Source organism: Pristiophorus japonicus, chromosome 20 (assembly GCF_044704955.1).
Source record: "Pristiophorus japonicus isolate sPriJap1 chromosome 20, sPriJap1.hap1, whole genome shotgun sequence".
Classification (NCBI taxonomy): Eukaryota; Metazoa; Chordata; class Chondrichthyes; family Pristiophoridae; genus Pristiophorus; species Pristiophorus japonicus.
The window spans coordinates 71,882,544-71,902,578 of NC_091996.1; the positions used below are offsets into that span (position 1 = coordinate 71,882,544).

Consider the following 20,035-nt stretch of genomic DNA (forward strand, 5'->3'; position numbering starts at 1 on the left):
TAAAATGCTCGAAGTGCGTTTTCCTGGTACCTGAATTGGAGTTCCTGGGGAGAAGAATCGCAGCAGATGGCATCAGGCCCACTGATTCAAAGACGGAGGCAATCGAGAACGCACCGAGGCCACAGAACATGATGGAGCTGCTGTTGTTTCTAGGACTCCTGAACTACTTTGGTAACTTCTTACCAGGTCTCAACACACTGTTAGAACCACTGCACGCCTTACTGCATAAAGCAGACGAATGGGTATGGGGCAAAAGCCAAAAAAATGCCTTTGTAAAAGCTAATAAATTGTTATGCTCAAACAAATTGCTTGTGTTGTATGGTCCATGTACTAGCATGTGATGCGTCATCGTACGACGTTGGGTGTGCATTGCAACAACCGAATGAATCTAGGAAATTGCAACCGGTTGCTTATGCATCCAGAAGTCTGTCTAAGGCTAAGAGAGCCTACAGCATGATTGAAAAAGAAGCGTTAGCGTGTGTTTATAGGGTAAAGAAAATGCACCAATATCTGTTCGGGCTCAAATTTGAATTGGAACTGACCATAAGCCACTGATATCTTTTTTTTCCGAAAGTAAGGGGATAAATACGAATGCATCAGCCCGCATCCAGAGAAGGGCGCTCATGTTGCCCGCATACAACTACGCCATCCGCCACAGAAAACTGTGCCGATGCTCTCAGTAGGCTACCATTGCCCACCACGGGGGTGGAAATGGCACTGCCCGCAGATTTAGTCATGGTTATGGAAACAGTCGAGAGTGAGCAATCACCCGTCACAGCACGGATTAGAACCTGGATGAGCCAGGACCCCTTACTGTCCCTCGTAAAAAATTGTGTGCTTCACGGGAGCTGGTCCAATGTCCCAGTGGAAATGTACCACGGCACAAAGATGAAATGTCTATACAGGCAGACTGTCTTCTGTGGGGTAATCGGGTAGTGCTCCCCAAGAAGGGCAGAGACACTTTCATCAGTGACCTCCACAGTACTCACCCAGGCATTGTAATGATGAAAGCGATAGCCAGATCCCACGTGTGGTGGCCCGGTATCGAGGTGGACTTGGAGTCCTGCGTGCACAAATGTAACACATGCTCGCAGTTAAGCAATGCACCCAGGGAGGTGCCACTAAGTTTATGGTCGTTGCCCTCCAAACTGTGGTCCAGGGTCCATGTCCACTATGCAGGCCCGTTTTTGGGTAAAATGTTCCTTGTGGTTGTAGATTCGTACGACAAATGGATTGAATGTGAGATAATGTCGGCAAGCACATCCGCTGCCACCACTGAAAGTCTGTGGGCCATGTTTGCCACGCACGGACTGCCTGATGTCCTTGTGAGTGACAACGGGCCATGTTTCACCAGTGCCGAGTTCAAAGAGTTCATGACCCGTAATGGGATCAAACATGTTACATCTGCCCCGTTTAAACCAGCGTCCAACGGTCAGACAGAACGAGCAGTTCTAACAATCAAACAGGGCTTGATGAGGGTAACTGAAGGCTCACTGCAGACCTGCCTATCCCGTGTCCTGCTTAGCTACCGCACAAGACCCCACTTGCTCACTGGGATTCCACCAGCTGAACTGCTCATGAAAAGGGCACTTAAGACAAGGCTCTCGTTAGTTCACCCTGATCTACACGAACAGGTAGAGAGCAGGCGGCTTCATCAAAGTACATATCATGATAGCGCAAATGTGTCATGCGAAATTTAAATCAATGATCCTGTATTTGTGTTGAACTATGGACAAGGTCCCAAGTGACTTCCTGGCACTATTGTGGCCAAAGAGAGGAGCAGGGTGTTTTGGGTCAAACTTTCAAATGGACTCATTCACTGGAAACACTTGGACCAAATCAAATTCAGATTCATGGACTATCCTGAGCAACCCACTTTGGACCCTACCTTTTTTGACCCCCCAACACACACACCAGTGGCAACCAACACAGCAGTTGACCACGAAGCAGAACCCATCACCCGCAGCAGCCCAGTAGGACCCACCACACCAGGCAGCTCAGCAAGGCCAGCTGCACAGCAGCCCAGCGAGGGCCCAACAAACGTCTCACCAAAACCAGCATTTGCATTGAGACGATCAACCAAGAAAAGAAAGGCCTCAGATCGACTCACCTTGTAAATGGTTACACTGTTGACTTTGGGGGGAGTGTTGTTTATATGTAAACCTGTATATACCTCGTGTAGCTACCAGAGGGCTCATCCCCTGGAGTCCCAAGGGATCCCACAATCCCTTGGGAGCACAGGTACATAACAAGGCCTCACAGACTAGGGAGGCACTCTGGAGACCTGCAATAAAAGACTAAGGTCACACTTTACTTTGAGCTCACAGTATCCAGTCAGACTCTTTATTCATACATAACAGAAAGAATCACTGCTGGATCTAGGAATAAGTGATGAGCCAGAACAGATATGAGAAGTAAGAGTAGAAGATCATCTTGGTAGTAGTGATCATAACATAGTAAGGTTCAAGGTTGGGACCGAGAGTGACATAAGTAGAACAAACACTAAGGTAATGGAAATCTTTAAAAGGACAATCAATAGCGTGCAAGAGAAATGTATTGCACTAAGAGCCAAATACAAGCAAGCTAATTGTGGAGCACTGTGGATGAATAAAGCACGAAAGGGAAAATATAATCTAAAAAGACATACACGAAGTATTTAGATACTAAAAGCGAGGACTATAGGTGAATACGAAGAACTTCGGAGGGAAGTTAAAAAAAAAATCAGGAAAGCGAAGAGAAATTACAAAATGAAATTGTCAATGAATAGTAAAAGAAATAATAAATTATTCTATAGACACGTAAATAACAGAAGGAAAATGAAGGTGGGGATCAGGCCACTAAAGGATGAGCAAGGTAAATGCATAGGTAGTGACAGAAAAGTGACAGACGCATTGAATAACTACTTTGCCTCAATTTTTACTAAAGAAGATAATTAAATAGACACTTCACTGCAGGATGAGATTAAAAAGATTATCAGTACAGTTGGGATAGAAAGGGTTAAATTAATTGAGAAATGTGTAAAACTAAAAGAGGATAAAAACCCAGGTCCGGATGGTATGCACCCCCGCATACTCAAGGAGAGGAGGAGATAGCAGAGGCACTAGTTTATATATACAAAAGTTCCATTTCAGAAGGGTTAGTGCCAGAGTGGAAGACAGATAATGTTCCTACATACAATAAAGGAGTTACAACAAAACCTAGGAACTATATAGACCAGTCAACTTAACGGCAGTTATAGGAAAGGTACTGGAATCTATACCAAAAGAAGTGATAGAAGACGGTCTGAAGATAGAAAATAAAATAAAATGTAGACAGCGTGGATTCCGAAAGGCTAAGTCATGCTTAACTAACCTGATAAAATTCCTTGAAGATGTAACGGAAATAATAGGCAAGGATAATGCAGTAAAATAAAGACTAGTATTTCTATAACTCCTTCCATGACCTCAGAACATCCCAAAGCGCTTTACAGCCAATGAAGTACTTTTTGAAGCGTAGTAATGTCACTGTTGTAATGTAGGAAACACAGCAGCCAATTTGCACACAGCAAGCTCTCACAAGCAGCAATGTGATAGTGACCCAGATGGTCAGATTTTTTAGTGATATTGGTTGAGGGATAAATATTGACCAGGACACCAGGGATAATTCCCCTGCTCTTCTTTGAATAGTGCCATGGGATCTTTTACATCCACCTGAAAGAGCAGACGGAACCTGGGGTTAATGTCTTATCTGGATCTGACAGTGTCGCAGTCCCTCAGTACTACACTGGAGTGTCAGCCTCGACTTGGAACCACATGGTGGGGTCATGACAAACGTCAGGGCATGTGGAGTCAGGGGACACATAGCTAAATGATTAGCAAATTGGCTAAAAAATAGAAAGCAGAGCGTAGGGGTAAAGGCAATTCAGATTGGAGGAGGGTAGAAAGCAGTGTTCTACAAGGATCAGTGCTGGGAACTCTTACTGATAATTTACGTCAATGATTTGGACTGAGGAATAAATAACTCAAAATGAACATTTGCAGATGATAGCAAACTGGGGGTGGGTACAGCTAACACTGAGGAAGAATGCAACATGATACAAGAGGACATTAGAAAACTTGCAGACTGAGCAGTTAAGTGACAAATTAACTTTAGCATCGATAAATGTACGGTAGGAAAAGCAGAATCATCACCTACACCTTGGAAAACAAAACACTGGAAAGAGGTGGAAGAGCAAAGGGATCTGGGGATACAGCTGAACAAATCATTAAAAGCAGCATCGCAGGTGTGCAAAGCAATTAAAAATGTTAACAAAGCACTGGGATTAATTTCTCGGAGTATCGATTTGATCAGTAGTGAAGTTAAGTTAGCCATGCTAATATGGACTGGATTTTCGGTCTTCTGCCGCCCCTGTTAGCGCCTCCCCCGGAGGGGCAGCAATGGTGGCGGTAAGCGTGCAGCCATCCTCCAGCGCCTCGCCGGGACATTCGGTGCCGGTTTCGAGGGGACGCGGAGCATTACTGCCCGGGAGAGGCGAGCCAGTGTGCAATGCCCCTGGTTGTGACACCGGCTCGATTTTAGCCTCCCGCCTGATCCGTTGCGCCCCATAGAGCGCCCCCTGCTGGGACCACCTGTGAAAGCGGGCGGTCCGAGCTGTAGCGGCCGCAGTGAGGTAAGTGTGATTGGTTTTCTTTTGCGATTTATGTTGTAGTGGCATGAGTTATTTATTGGGAATATTTTTGGTGGTTTTTTTTCAGTTTCCTCCCCAGCCCGCTCGGGATTTTCGCATGTTCAGCCGGCCTAGCGCCCTAAGAGAGGTGTGCAACGCCTCCTTTAGCGCTCCGCCCCACACTCAGGGCCCAGCTGCCCAATTTTGCTGACTGAGGCGCAAACTTTACCGCCCCGCCGCCATTACCGCCCCAACATCAGCAAAGTCCAAAATCCAGCCCAGAGTGCTGTGCACCGCTCTACAGGGCCTTGCATTGCCACTTTGGATGATCCGGGGAAAAATTGCCCAGTTTTGAGAAGGGTTTTTTTCCTCAGGTTTCTGCTCAAACTCATTTGCATATCGCTGACCCTAAAATCTGCCGTGAACCAGCGCCATTTGGCAACAGTTTAGAACGTCATCTTAAAAAAATGTTGCTTTAAAAAATATTCCGTGATATATTGAAGAATGGTAACTTGGTGCAGTTTTATTAATACAGCTGAAAATGTGTCTATCAGTAATCAGAGTGTCTGAATTTAAATAATTGAAAATGACTTAAAAAAATGATACAGAGCCATTGGAGTCGTGAGTTTCTCAGCAAATTAAAAATAAAATTATATTCAAAAGCTTTTAAAACATGTCTATTAATGTCCCTGCGTCTAAAAAATAAAGCTTAACTTTAAGAGCCTTCTTGAAGGGCCACAATTAGTGGAAACTCGGCATGGTAATTGATGTGAAAGGGGAAATGTCCAGTTTGTGGGTGGGGCCGTGCCCAGTTTGTGGGTGGGACCATGCCCAGTTTGTGGGCGGGGCCGTGGCCAGTTTGTGGGTGGGGCCGTGCCCAGTTTGTGGGTGGTGCCGTGCCCAGTTTGTGGGTGGTGCCGTGCCCAGTTTGTGGGTGGGGCCGTGCCCAGTTTGTGGGTGGGGCCGTGGCCAGTTTGTGGGTGGAGCCGTGGCCAGTTTGTTGACGGGGCCGTGCCCAGTTTGTGGGTGGTGCCGTGGCCAGTTTGTTGACGGGGCCGTGCCCAGTTTGTGGGTGGTGCCGTGCCCAGTTTGTGGGTGGGGCCGTGCCCAGTTTGTGGGTGGGGCCGTGCCCAGTTTGTGGGTGGGACCGTGGCCAGTTTGTTGACGGGGCCGTGCCCAGTTTGTGGGTGGTGCCGTGCCCAGTTTGTGGGTGGTGCCGTGCCCAGTTTGTGGGTGGGGCCGTGCCCAGTTTGTGGGTGGTGCCGTGCCCAGTTTGTGGGTGGGGCCGTGCCCAGTCTGTGGGTGGGGCCGTGCCCAGTTTGTGGGTGGGACCGTGCCCAGTTTGTGGGTGAGGCCGTGCCCAGTTTGTGGGTGGGACCGTGCCCAGTTTGTGGGTGGGGCCGTGCCCAGTTTGTTGACGGGGCCGTGCCCAGTTTGTGGGTGGTGCCATGCCCAGTTTGTGGGTGGGGCCGTGCCCAGTTTGTGGGTGGGGCCGTGCCCAGTTTGTTGACGGGGCCGTGCCCAGTTTGTTGACGGGGCCATGCCCAGTTTGTGGGTGGGACCGTGGCCAGTTTATGGGTGGGACCGTGCCCAGTTTGTGGGTGGGGCCGTGGCCAGTTTGTGGGCGGGGCCGTGGCCAGTTTGTGGGTGGGGCCGTGTCCAGTTTGTGGGTGGGACCGTGCCCAGTTTGTGGGTGGGGCCGTGGCCAGTTTGTGGGTGGGACCGTGCCCAGTTTGTGGGTGGGGCCGTAGCCAGTTTGTGGGCGGGGTCGTGGCCAGTTTGTGGGTGGGGCCGTGCCCGGTTTGTGGGTGGGGCCGTGCCCGGTTTGTGGGTGGGGCCGTGCCCGGTTTGTGGGTGGGACCGTGGCCAGTTTGTGGGTGGGGCTGTGCCCAGTTTGTGGGCGGGGCCGTGGCCAGTTTGTGGGCGGGGCCGTGCCCAGTTTGTGGGTGGGGCTGTGGCCAGTTTGTGGGTGGGGCCGTGCCCAGTTTGTGGGTGGGGCTGTGCCCAGTTTGTGGGTGGGACCGTGGCCAGTTTGTGGGTGGGGCCGTGCCCGGTTTGTGGGTGGGGCTGTGCCCAGTTTGTGGGTGGGACTGTGGCCAGTTTGTGGGTGGGGCCGTGCCCGGTTTGTGGGTGGGACCGTGCCCAGTTTGTGGGTGGGACCGTGGCCAGTTTGTGGGTGGGGCCGTGCCCGGTTTGTGGGTGGGACCGTGGCCAGTTTGTGGGTGGGGTCGTGCCCGGTTTGTGGGTGGGGCTGTGCCCAGTTTGTGGGTGGGACCGTGGCCAATTTGTGGGTGGGGCCGTGCCCGGTTTGTGGGTGGGACCGTGGCCAGTTTGTGGGTGGGACCGTGCCCAGTTTGTTGACGGGGCCATGCCCGGTTTGTGGATGGGGCTGTGGCCAGTATCCAAAACTATGAACCATAAATACAAGATAGTTACTAATAAATCCAACTGGGAAATAAGGAGAAATGTCTTTCCTCAGAGAGTGGTTCGAATGTGGAGCTCTGTACCACAGGAAGGAAACTAGACAAGTACATGAGGGGAAAGGGACCAGAAAGACAGGCTGAAAGGCGAAGATGAGTTCGTTGGGATGGGAGGAGTCTCGTACGGAGTATAAACATCTCACCTGACTACACTTCATGACTTCAGGATGTCTCAAAGCACTTTACAGCCAATGAAATACTATTGCAGTGTAGTCATTGTTGTATGTGGGAAACACGGCAGCCAGTTTGTGCACAGTAAGATCCCACATACAGCAATAAAATAGTGACCAGATAATCTGTTTTAGCGATGTTAGTTGAGGGATAAATATCGGTCAGGACTGTCATGTATCTCACACTACTGTACATAACTGTATCTTACCATGCTATACATGACTGTAACTAGAGATGATCTGTAACCACAAGCTTACCTTACCACCAGGGGTGCACTTGCAGGAGAAACTGGATACCTGTCCTAGACAGGTATATAAAGACAGGTCTCAGGCAAGTGTGGCATTCGAGAGCTGTGTAATAAAGGTGCAGGTCCTGAGTGACCTTGACTTCAGCATGTGCCTCGTGTAAGTCTGAACTGCAGGGACAGGACTTTACAAGGACACCGGGGATAACTCTCCTGCTCTTCTTTGAATAGTGCCGTGGGATCTTTTACATCCACCTGAGAGAGCAGACGGGGCCTCAATTTAACGTTTCAGCCAGTGAAAAGGTTTCCCTCATCTCCCCTCATAGTGAATCTCTGCTACACCTGCTCATGGCCTAGACCTCCTTCCCAAAGGCAGGCGGCCCAATATTCGGACTGTTGCCGGACCAATGATCTGTGGAGGTTCGGTATGACCTCCTTGCTGTTGTATTGAATGTGTAACATGGACCCTTCACAGATTTACCAGCTTGTCCTCCTACTCTGCTCCTCTACTACGTTTAAAGTTTCCCCATTTCGTGTATTCCTCATTCCTCCCCAAATGTGTGGGTGTAACGGCAGTACATGTTCCTCACTCACACACTCACCGCAGGTCAGGCCAGGAGCGTGACTGACCCACGCTCACTACACACAACCTTACCTTCTCCTCTTCACCTGTCATCCAGTCCTCACGGATGAAATTTGCAGCTTTACTCTCCAAGTGAACTAATTTCTGCTCACAGACTCGTAACTTCTCGTAGGCGTCCTGCGGTTCGCCAGATGAAAACTGAGACAAAACAGAGGTTGTTAGATTACTGACGGTGGGTACAATCCCATCGCCCCATTCAGAACAAGCAGGGGTGCCTGAGACACATCCAGTTCAGGATATCATCAGGTGACATTCACTCAGTCTGCACTGCGTTAAACTTCCGCTGGGGAAGCTCAACACCAACAAATCAATTAAGACCAGGTAGGTACAAACACAAAACAGGGCACAAAGGGGAGACTGGCAACTGTACACCAGTGAGAGTCAGTGTGTGTGGGACCCGTACCCCAGTGAGAGTCAGTGTGTGTGGGACCCGTACCCCAGTGAGAGTCAGTGTGTGTGGGACCCGTACCCCAGTGAGAGTCAGTGTGTGTGGGACACGTACCCCAGTGAGAGTCAGTGTGTGTGGGACACGTACCCCAGTGAGAATCAGTGTGTGTGGGACTGTACCCCAGTGAGAGTTAGTGTGTGTGGGATTGTACCCCAGTAAGAGTCAGTGTGTGTGGGACCCGTACCCCAGTGAGAGTCAGTGTGTGTGGGACCTGTATCCCAGTGAGAGTCAGTATATATGGGACACGTACCCCAGTGAGAGTCAGTGTGTATGGGACACGTACCCCAGTGAGAGTCAGTGTGTGTGGGACCCATACCCCAGTGAGAGTCAGTGTGTGTAGGACACGTACCCCAGTGAGAGTCAGTGTGTGTGGGACACGTACCCCAGTGAGAGTCAGTGTGTGTGGGACTATACCGCAGTGTGAGTCAGTGTGTGTGGGACCCGTATCCCAGTGAGAGTCAGTGTGTGTGGGACCCATAGCCCAGTGAGAGTCAGTGTGTGTGGGACACGTACCCCAGTGAGAGTCAGTGTGTGTGGGACCCGTACCCCAGTGAGAGTCAGTGTGTGTGGGACCCGTACCCCACTGAGAGTCAGTGTGTGTGGGACACGTACCCCAGTGAGAGTCAGTGTGTGTGGTACCCGTGCCCCAGTGAGAGTCAGTGTGTGTGGGACCCATACCCCAGTGAGAGTCAGTGTGTGTAGGACACGTACCCCAGTGAGAGTCAGTGTGTGTGGGACACGTACCCCAGTGAGAGTCAGTGTGTGTGGGACACGTACCCCAGTGAGAGTCAATGTGCGTGGGACACGTACCCCAGTGAGACTTCGTACTTTCAGGAGTTGAGGAAATAAGATTGACAAGCACTGCTCGTTCCTCTTTGTCCAGCCACAGAGGAATTGTGAGAAGGACCACCCCCCTCCCCCATCCTCCAACCCCCCCCCCATCTTCCCAGCCCCCATCCCCCCAGCGCCCACCAAAGTCCCCAGCCCCCCATCCTCCCTCCCCCCCAGCCCCATGAAGGAACTGTTGCCGGAAGCCCCTTATAATCGTGTAGGGACAAACAAACCCACCAGTGTAATTGACGCAAAACTCTGCAGCGCTTTAGCGGAGAGGTGAGTGTCCCTTTAAGCACCGCTGGAAAGGGCTGCCTCACAGTCTGTGGGCAGGGTGAGGAACCGGTGGTACAAATACCCACAGAGATAAAGATGGCGCTGGGATCCTAAACGCATACGAAGCAGCCGCGGCTTATTGTGGCCAGAGTTGTGGCGGTCATTATCAGGCTCGTGCCGTGTATGGGAAGCGAGGGACTCGTGGTGATGTCGGTGGGTCAATCCCGCACACACATCTGTTCCCGACATCGCCACAACTCGAAATTGCAAAGGAGCGGCAGCAAGACTTCTTCACACAAAGGGTGGTGGAAATCTGGAACACGCTCCCCTAAAGGCGGTGGATGCTGAGGGTCGATTGGAGCTTTCAGGACTGAACTCGATGGGTTGTCGTTGGATAAGGGTATCAAGGGAACTAATGGAGGGAAATGGATTTAAAATACAGATCAGCCATGATCTAACTGAATGGCAGATCAGGCCTGAGGGGCTGAATGGCCTCCTCCCATTCCTATGAAGTAAATGGCTCCCAGTGTGAATCGCACATGGTGTTTGACGTACATCAGTGAAGTGGTACAGAGAATGTTAAACACAAACATTATTCTTATCATCAAGAAACAAATGATTATTGTTGTAACAGACTGGTAGATTTGGCACAGACCTCAGTGTTGCCAGGGATGCCATACAGCAAGTAGTACAGGTTGTCAATGCCATTCTCAATGGCCAGGAGGTGCAGGTCACTGTTGCATAGTCGCCATAATACCATCGTAAAATTGTCCTTCTCAATCTTCAATTGGTTTTCCGTACCCTCCTTCAAACTGGTCAGGCTGATAGGACAGAAACACAGAGTGTGTCACATAACGGGCCCGGTGAGGATAGAAACACGGAGTGTGTCACATAACGGGCCCAGTGGTCACTGAAACACGGAGTGTGTCACATAACGGGCCCAGTGGTCACTGAAACATGGAGTGTGTCACATAACGGGCCCAGTGGTCACTGAAACATGGAGTGTGTCACATAACGGGCCCGGCGAGGATAGAAACACGGAGTGTGTCACATAACGGGCCCGGCGGTCACAGAAACACGGAGTGTGTCACATAACGGGCCCGGCGAGGATAGAAACAACGGAGTGTGTCACATAACGGGCCCGGCGGTCACAGAAACACGGAGTGTGTCACATAACGGGCCCGGCGAGGATAGAAACACGGAGTGTGTCACATAACGGGCCCGGCGAGGATAGAAACACGGAGTGTGTCACATAATGGGCCCGGTGAGGATAGAAACACGGAGTGTGTCACATAACGGGCCCGGCGGTCACAGAAACACGGAGTGTGTCACATAACGGGCCCGGCGAGGATAGAAACACGGAGTGTGTCACATAACGGGCCCGGCGGGGATAGAAACACGGAGCGTTTCACATAACGGGCCAAGGCCACTCCAGGGAGTCTATGACTGCGAGGATTATCCCAGCAGCTCCCTGCTCCTTAAGGAATGAATTTAAAATGTAATCTTGATTAGTATTTTCTTTTTAACGGGGTGTTGTATAATGGGTGTTTGTTTTAAACAGCCATATCACCTGTAGTGTAAGTAGACACCTTTAGTAATGGCTCCACGAGGCACAGTATGATACTTAAACTGTGTAGACCTGTAGTCCTTTATTTGCAGCTCCTGAGTGACGACAACAAGCTGTGAGTTCCCTTTTATACTGGGTTACCTGCCGTGTGCAGGCAACCCCTAGGTCTCCAGCAGTAGCACCCTCTGGTGTACCGGTAAGGTGTGTACAGTACAAGGGTACATTCAATGTGGCACAATAGTGTTACAGACATCACACAGTAAACAGGCACGCATACACAACAATAACCCCCCTGAGCATTTTTCATATCCTTATTGTCATGACCAGGGGAGGTGATCAGTGGTGGGCTATGGGAGGTTGTGGTGAGGGTTGTGTGGTTGCCAGGTGTGACCCCTGTGCTTGAGGCTTGCCTCGTATATTTCCCCTCCCTCACACACAGACCAAGTGGATGTTACTGTTGTGGGATCCCTCGGGGAGGTAGCCACGGCAGCAGTGGGTGGTGTGTATACACTGTGATGTGGGTAGTTGTGGGGCAGGGCCACAAGACTGAGTGGGCTCCCTGTCCACCAATGGGGATGAGAGTCAGGTCATCCCAGGGTTTGCCGGGGAAGCTGGCGGGTATTGGCCTCATAATCCTGGTGTTGGCCCTGGTGGCCAGGGGCTGTAGAGCTGGTCTGGTGCAGGTTGCCATTGGTGGTGGCTGGGCTGCCCATTGACCACTGTCCCTGTAGTGGGTCTGCTCCCACTGCCTGTGTGTGTGTCCTGCAAGGGGCATCACATTTGTTCCAAAGATCCAGGCTACATGGTCAGGTAGCCTGCTGAACCTGGGGGTCTCCCACAGGGGATTCCATTGGCATCAGCATGGTCCCTGTAGGACCCAATGTTCTTTGGCAGTGTCCTACTGGTATACATGACACCTTGGCTCTGATCACACATAGTTGAGCCTGCATTATACATTCTAGCATTTGCATCACTTTTGGGTGTCCTGGTTTCAACAGACATGGTTACATTAGGCATTTCACAATCTCTATCATTACTGTTAAGCATAATAAACTTGTTCTTAACCTTACTGACATCTGCATTCATATCATTAGTCACATTAGTTAAACCAGCATCACAATTCATTGTTACATTGCAGACATTTTCATACTTGCACCCTTTAATTGCATCTTTAGCTTTAAAGTCCGTGTACTCAAATAGTTGAAATTTCCCCTTTAAATTTCTTTGGTTACCGGTCTCCTTTAAGGGAGCCTTCAAATCCGATTGGCCGCTCGGTGTCATGTGATGCTCCTCCATGCTCACTGGTGGCATGGCGGCGGCCATTTTGATTACAAGTGTTTCTCCTTGTGCAGCTGGTGCTGCAGCCATTTCCTGCAGATGGGCTGTGGTGGTCTTTTCTTCCACAGCGCCAGCACTGGGCCATCCAGTTTGCCCCATGTGGCGGACTCAGGGTTGCGGGACTCGGGGCAGCATTTCTGCCTTCAGAAGTATCCATGCGGTGCACTGCGCTCGCCGGTTTAGAGTCCTGGGTCAGTATTCGCCTGGAGTCGCTGGCCGAAACCATGTAGGCCTGGCTCACTTGAATTGCTTTCTGCAGAGTGACCGTGATGTCAGCCGAGAGCAATTTGTGTAGGAGGCCTTCGTGGCCGATTCCGATGACAAATATGGCCCTTAGTGCTTCATTAAGATGGTCGCCAAAATCACACGGTGCAGCTAGTCTTCTTAAGTGTGCAGCATACTTGGCAATTTCTTGGCCCTCAGGTCCCCGGTAAGTGTTTGGCTGTGAGGATGCTTTCTTTCGGTTTTAGTTGTTCCTGTATGATTGTTACAAATTGCTCATAGCTCTTGGTGGTTGTCTTCTCCGGGGCTAGTAAGTCCCTGACGAGACCGTAGATGGTGGCCCACAACTGCTAAGCAGGATGGCCCTGTGTTTGTTCGGTAGTGTGGCCGGTGTGTCCCTGTCCAGGTCATTGGCTATAAAGAAGTGTTCCAATCTTTCCACAAAAGCGTCCCAATCTTCCCCCTCCGTAAAATGTTGAAAGTTGCTGAGGTTAGACATGTTGAGCGTGTAGTTCGTGACCTCGTATTCCCGTCGCCAGTTGTAGTGTAAGTAGGCACCTTTAGTAATGACTCCACGAGGCAGGGTATGATACATAAACTGTGCAGACATGTAGTCCTTTATTTGCAGCTCCTGAGTGACGACAACAAGCTGTGAGTTCCCTTTTATACTGGGTTACCTGCCGTGTGCAGGCAACCCCTCGGTGTCCAGCAGCAGCACCCTCTAGTGTACCGGTAAGGTGTGTGCAGTATAAGGGTACATTCAATGTGGCATAACAGTGTTATAGACATCACACAGTAAACAGGCATGCATACACAACATCGCCCTCCTCGCAGGAGGATGGTGCAGCACGGAATCAGCGATCTGATTTAGGAGGTCACAGTGTTGTTTTCACTTGACTTTGGGAGTGTACAGGAGCCCGGAGTCATGGGCTGACAGCTCCTCTCGCTCACAACATGGCCATTTATTACCCTTCTCCCCACCACTCTCCTCTCCTCTATTCTCAGTGTCAGCTCAGTAGGCAGCACTCTTGCCTCTGAGTCAGAAAGTTGTGGGTTCAAGTCCCAGTCAAGAGACTTGAGCACATAATCTAGGCATTTCAGTGGAGTGCTGCACTGTTGGAGGTGCTGTCTTTTGGGTGACACATTACAGTGAAGCCCCATTTGAAGATCAAGGGAGCTCTCCCCAGTGTCCTGGCCAATAGCCCTCAACCAACAACACTAAAAACATATTAACTGGGCGAACTCAGCTGCCTTGATTCTGCTCTGCTACTCAACCACCTTAAGTTTTAAGATAACTTGTTCCGATCCACACCTGCTGCTGTGACCTGTACCCTGCTGGGGCCTGTGTCCTGCTGGGACCCGTACCCAGCTGGGACCCGTCCCTTGCTGGAGCCTGTGTCCGGCTGGGGCCTGTACCCGGCTCATGCCTGTACCTCAGGCCTGTACCCTGTGTTATGTTGAGAATAAATCCACAGGACTGTATTGCAAGCTCAAACTGTTGTGACCTTGGTTTCTTTATTCAGACTCCAGAGTGGAGAAGCAGCATGGTGAATCATCTTTTTTACCTGCTTGCCCCAGGGTGCACAGGTGACCCTTAGGTCTCCCACATGTGTGCCCCCTAGTGGCAAGTCTTACATTTTGGTAAGGTTTACATACATACATAACATCACTCCCCCCACCCCCCCACCCCCCAAAGTCTTATGTACAAGTTATTTTTAAGTTTAGGCGATCCAGCGCCCTGTGTCCCCGGGTCGATCGACTGGGTTGAAGTCCTGACATGGTGGGTTCATCCTCGTGGTTGACAACGAGTTCGATTGTGTTAGTGGGTTGCTGGGGGCCAGGTCCTTTCACAATGGTTCCTGGTTATCTGTAATTCGCAGTTTGATCTGGATCAAATGCTTTACTCGTTAGCCCAGTTTGATGGTTTCACCATCAAACGCTCCGTTTTCATCACACGCACTCCATCCCCCCCTTGGCTAATACGGTGCTAGTGGCCCAACGGGGGCCCTGAACATGGTGCCCATCACTTATTCTAATGTCGCGTGGAGGGGCCGTGCGATCATCGGCTGATAGCATACAGAAGGCTCGATTCTGAGTGATTCTGTCTGATGATTGCATAGCACCCAGGATAGCCGGGGCTGTAGGCAGTCTACCATGACACACGTGGTGCTTGGCTTTGTGATTTGGGCTGCCTGCTCCGGACTATTGTCACTGACCCTAAGGTCTGGCAAGCCCAGGATGGCTGCAATGGCCTTGAGACTTTCAGTAGTGGCGGGAGGCCTCGGGGTCCCCGTGGATCCTGGGCCATAGTATGCGGGCCCCGGACCACCGACTGTGTGTAGCTGCCCTGCCTTGCTCTGCAACGTTGGGATGGGCCTTTCGTCTTTGCGACAGATAGGTTGCAACATCCCGTCTAGCAGTTCACCTTTGGCAGGCGGTAACGTGGGATCCTGGCTAGTCCAGGTCCTAAGCTGGGGGGCCGTTACAGTTGACCCCTCACTTTCTAGCACTTCCACGACCGCGAGCGGGTCTGCAGGCTGCACCGTTTCCACCCGGGTGGTGGGCAACGGTAGCCAACTGTGGGCATTAGTGCCGCTCTCAGTGCCTGGCCCGTGGCAGATCATGTTACAGTGCACAGACAGTGTTAGACATTCTCAAAACAACGCAGCGATAATGGTGCCTCTGCTCTCCCAAAACTGGGAGGGGCAGCTTGTCTGACTCAAGCAAATATTGGGACACTCTTTGGTACATCTCTTTTGTCCCGTGAATACAGGCTACTGCCTTGGTTAACTTATGGGACACATGTTCAACCGGTTGGGGCTCGCCTGCTACTTTGGCTTGCTGCACAACACACCCGACCCCGTGTGATAACATATCACTTGCTACAAGTACTTTGTTGATACATATACAACTGGTTGGGGTTCGCCTGCTACTTTGGCTTGTTGTACAACACACCTGACCCCATGTGATAACACATCACTTGCTACAAGTACTTTGTGAGATGCATATACGACCGGTTGGTGCTTCCCCGCTACTTTGGCTTGTTGTAAGGTCCCCCCAACCCCATATGAATGTATGTCATTGGCCGCGAAAGACCGCTCACATGGGTTACACAGTGCAAACAACTTCTTGGAACATAGTGGATTCCTGGCCTTCACAGCGGCCGCCCCTTTACCTTTGCCCCAAACCCAGTCGTCTTCCTTGCTGGGCGACACATTCCTCCATTCCGTTGCGGCGACCTCCCATGGTCTGGACGCACTTTCGTCCCGTGGTCTGGACGCACTTTCGTCTCGTGGTCTGAACGCACTCTCGTCCCGTGGTCTGGACGCCCTCTCGTTCCGTGGTCTGGACGCTCTCTTGTCCCGTGGTCTGGACGCCCTCTCATTCTGTGGTCTGGTCGCCCTTTCGTCCTGTGGTCTGGATGCTCTCTTGTCCCGTGGTCTGGACACTCTCTTGTCACATGGTCTGGATGCCCTTTCGTCCCTTGGTCTGGACGCTCTCTCGTCCCGTGGTCTGGACGCACTCTTGTCCTGTGGTCTGGACGCTCTCCCAGCCCGTAGTCTGGACGCTCTCTCGTCCCGTGGTCTGGACGCTCTCTCTTCCCGTATTTTGGACGCTCTCTCTTCCCGTGGTCTGGATGCTCTCTCGTCCCGTGGTCTGGATGCTCTCTCTTCCCGTGGTCTGGACGCACTCTCGTCCCGTGGTCTGGACGCACTCTTGTCCTGTGGTCTGGAAACTCTCTCAGCCCGTAGTCTGGACGCTCTCTTGTCCTGTGGTCTGGACGCTCTCTCGGCCCGTAGTCTGGACGCTCTCTCTTCCCGTGGTCTGGACGCACTCTCATCCCGTGGTCTGGACGCACTCTTGTCCTGTGGTCTGGACGCTCTCTCAGCCCGTAGTCTGGACGCACTCTCGTCCCGTGGTCTGGACGCTCTCTCTTCCCGTATTTTGGACGCTCTCTCTTCCCGTGGTCTGGACGCACTCTCGTCCCGTGGTCTGGATGCACTCTCGTCCCGTGGTCTGGACGCTCTCTTGTCCCATGGTCTGGACACTCTCTCATCCCGTGGTCTGGACGCACTCTTGTCCCGTGGTCTGCACGCTCTCTCTTCCCGTATTTTGGACACTCTCTCGTCCCATGGTCTGGATGCCCTTTCGTCCCTTGGTCTGGACGCCTTCTCGTCCTGTGGTCTGGACGCCCTTTCATCCCGTGGTCTGGACGCTCTCTCGTCCCGTAGTCTCGACGCTCTCTCGTTCCGTGGTCAGGACGCTCTCTCGTCCCGTGGTCTGGACGCTCTCTCTTCCCGTGGTCTGGACGCTCTCTCTTCCCGTGGTCTGGACGCACTCTCGTCCCGTGGTCTGGACGCACTCTCGTCCCGTGGTCTGGACGCTCTCTCTTCCCGTATTTTGGACGCTCTCTCTTCCCGTGGTCTGGATGCACTCTCGTCCCGTGGTCTGGATGCTCTCTCTTCCCGTGATCTGGACGCGCTCTCGTCCCGTGGTCTGGACGCTCTCTCGTCCCGTGGTCTGGACGCTCTCTCGTCCCGTGGTCTGGACGCTCTCTCGTCCCGTGGTCTGGACGCACTCTCGTCCCGTTGTTATGGACGCTCTCTTGTCCTGTGGTCTGGCCGCACTCTCATCCCGTGGTCTGGACGCTCTCTTGTCCCGTGGTCTGGACGCTCTCTCGTATCGTGTTCTGGACGCTCTCTTGTCTCATGGTCTGGATGCTCTCTCGTATCGTGGTCTGGCCGCACTCTCGTCCCGTGGTCTGGACGCTCTCTTGTCCCATGGTCTGGACACTCTCTCATCCCGTGGTCTGGACGCACTCTTGTCCCGTGGTCTGCACGCTCTCTCTTCCCGTATTTTGGACACTCTCTCGTCCCGTGGTCTGGACGCTCTCTCTTCCCGTGGTCTGGACGCACTCTCGTCCCGTGGTCTGGACGCTCTCTCTTCCCGTGGTCTGGACACACTCTCGTCCCGTGGTCTGGATGCTCTCTCTTCCCGTGGTCTGGACGCACTCTCGTCCCATGGTCTGGACGCTCTCTTGTCCCGTGGTCAGGACGCTCTCTCATCCCGTGGTCTGGACGCTCTCTCTTCCCGTGGTCTGGACGCACTCTCGTCCCGTAGTCTGGACGCACTCTCGTCCCGTGGTCTGGACGCTCTCTTGTCCCATGGTCTGGATGCTCTCTCGTATCGTGGTCTGGACGTGCTCTTGTCCCGTGGTCTGGACGCTCTCTTGTCCCGTGGTCTGGATGCTCTCTCTTCCCGTGGTCTGGACGCACTCTCGTCCCGTGGTCTGGACGCTCTCTTGTCCCGTGGTCTGGACGCTCTCTCAGCCCGTAGTCTGGACGCACTCTCGTCCCGTGGTCTGGACGCTCTATCTTCCCGTGGACTGGACGCATCTCGTCCCGTGGTCTGGACGCTCTCTCTTCCCGTGGTCTGGACGCACTCTCGTCCTGTGGTCTGGACGCTCTCTCGTCCCGTGGTCTGGATGCACTCTCGTACCGTGGTCTGGACACACTCTCGTCCCGTGGTCTGCTCGCACTCTCGTCCCGTGGTCTGGACGCTCTCTCGTCCCGTGGTCTGGACGCACTCTCGTCCCGTGGTCTGGACGCACTCTCGTCCCGTGGTCTGGACGCTCTCTCGTCCCGTGGTCTGGACGCACTCTCGTCCCGTGGTCTGGACGCTCTCTTGTCGTGTGGTCTGGCCGCACTCTCGTCCCGTGGTCTGGACGCTCTCTTGTCCCGTGGTCTGGACGCTCTCTCGTATCGTGGTCTGGACGCGCTCTCGTCCCGTGGTCTGGACACGCTCTCTCGTCCCGTGGTCTGGACGCTCTCTCGTCCCGTGGTCTGGACGCACTCTCGTCCCGTGGTCTGGACGCTCTCTCGTCCCGTGGTCTGGACGCGCTCTCGTCCCGTGGTCTGGACGCGCTCTCGTCCTGTGGTCTGGACGCATCTCGTCCCGTGGTCTGGACGCTCTATCTTCCCGTGGACTGGACGCATCTCGTCCCGTGGTCTGGACGCTCTCTCGTCCCGTGGTCTGGACGCACTCTCGTACCGTGGTCTGGACGTGCTCTCGTCCTGTGGTCTGGACGCATCTCGTCCCGTGGTCTGGACGCTCTATCTTCCCGTGGACTGGACGCATCTCGTCCCGTGGTCTGGACGCTCTCTCGTCCCGTGGTCTGGACGCACTCTCGTACCGTGGTCTGGATGCACTCTCGTCCCGTGGTCTGCTCGCACTCTCGTCCCGTGGTCTGGACGCTCTCTCGTCCCGTGGTCTGGACGCACTCTCGTCCCGTGGTCTGGACGCTCTCTCGTCCCGTGGTCTGGACGCACTCTTGTCCCGTGGTCTGGACGCTCTCTTGTCCTGTGGTCTGGCCGCACTCTCGTCCCGTGGTCTGGACGCTCTCTTGTCCCGTGGTCTGGACGCTCTCTCGTATCGTGGTCTGGACGCGCTCTCGTCCCGTGGTCTGGACACGCTCTCTCGTCCCGTGGTCTGGACGCTCTCTCGTCCCGTGGTCTGGACGCACTCTCGTCCCGTGGTCTGGACGCTCTCTCGTCCCGTGGTCTGGACGCGCTCTCGTCCCGTGGTCTGGACGCGCTCTCGTCCTGTGGTCTGGACGCACTCTCGTCCCGTGGTCTGGGGTCCTGTGGCCTTGACGCACTCTCGTCCCGTGGTCTGGACGCACTCTCGTCCCGTGGTCTGGATGCTCTCTTGTCCCGTGGTCTGGACGCTCTCGCATCCCGTGGTCTGGACGCACTCTCGTCCCGTGGTCTGGACACTCTCTTGTCCCGTGGTCTGGACGTTCTCTTGTCCCATGGTCTGGATGCTCTCTCATCCCGTGGTCTTGACGCACTCTCGTCCCGTGGTCTGGACGCACTCTCATCCCGTGGTCTGGACGCACTCTCGTCCCGTAGTGTGGACGCACTCTCGTCCCGTGGTCTGGATGCACTCTTGTCCCGTGGTCTGGACGCACTCTCGTCCCGTGGTCTGGACGCTCTCTTGTCCCGTGGTCTGGACGCTCTCTTGTCCGTGTCCATGATGCTGACTGGTGCGATCTTCCTCCCCAGGGATTTTGCCTCTGGCGTCGGGAAGATGCATTCGGTCGGGAAGACGCATTCGGATCGTTTCGGCCGGAGTCCTACTCTGCTTGGTTGACCTGGAGCCTCTTCCATC

At 53.1% G+C, this 20,035-nt stretch overlaps 1 protein-coding gene across 1 annotated transcript in view; it reads right to left on the reverse strand.

The window, feature by feature from the left end:
* The window catches only part of LOC139232966 (coiled-coil domain-containing protein 183-like), a 48,488-nt gene extending 37,063 nt beyond the window's left edge, over window positions 1–11,425 (reverse strand). Inside the window, exons 1-3 of the mRNA XM_070863463.1 lie at window positions 11,309–11,425; window positions 10,394–10,559; window positions 8,196–8,321 (exon numbers count right to left, since the gene is read on the reverse strand). Coding sequence (XP_070719564.1) covers window positions 8,196–8,321; window positions 10,394–10,498 — 231 coding nt within the window. The 5' untranslated portion in view covers window positions 10,499–10,559; window positions 11,309–11,425. The remainder of the gene's footprint in view (window positions 1–8,195; window positions 8,322–10,393; window positions 10,560–11,308) is intronic.
* Window positions 11,426–20,035: the final 8,610 nt, after the last annotated feature.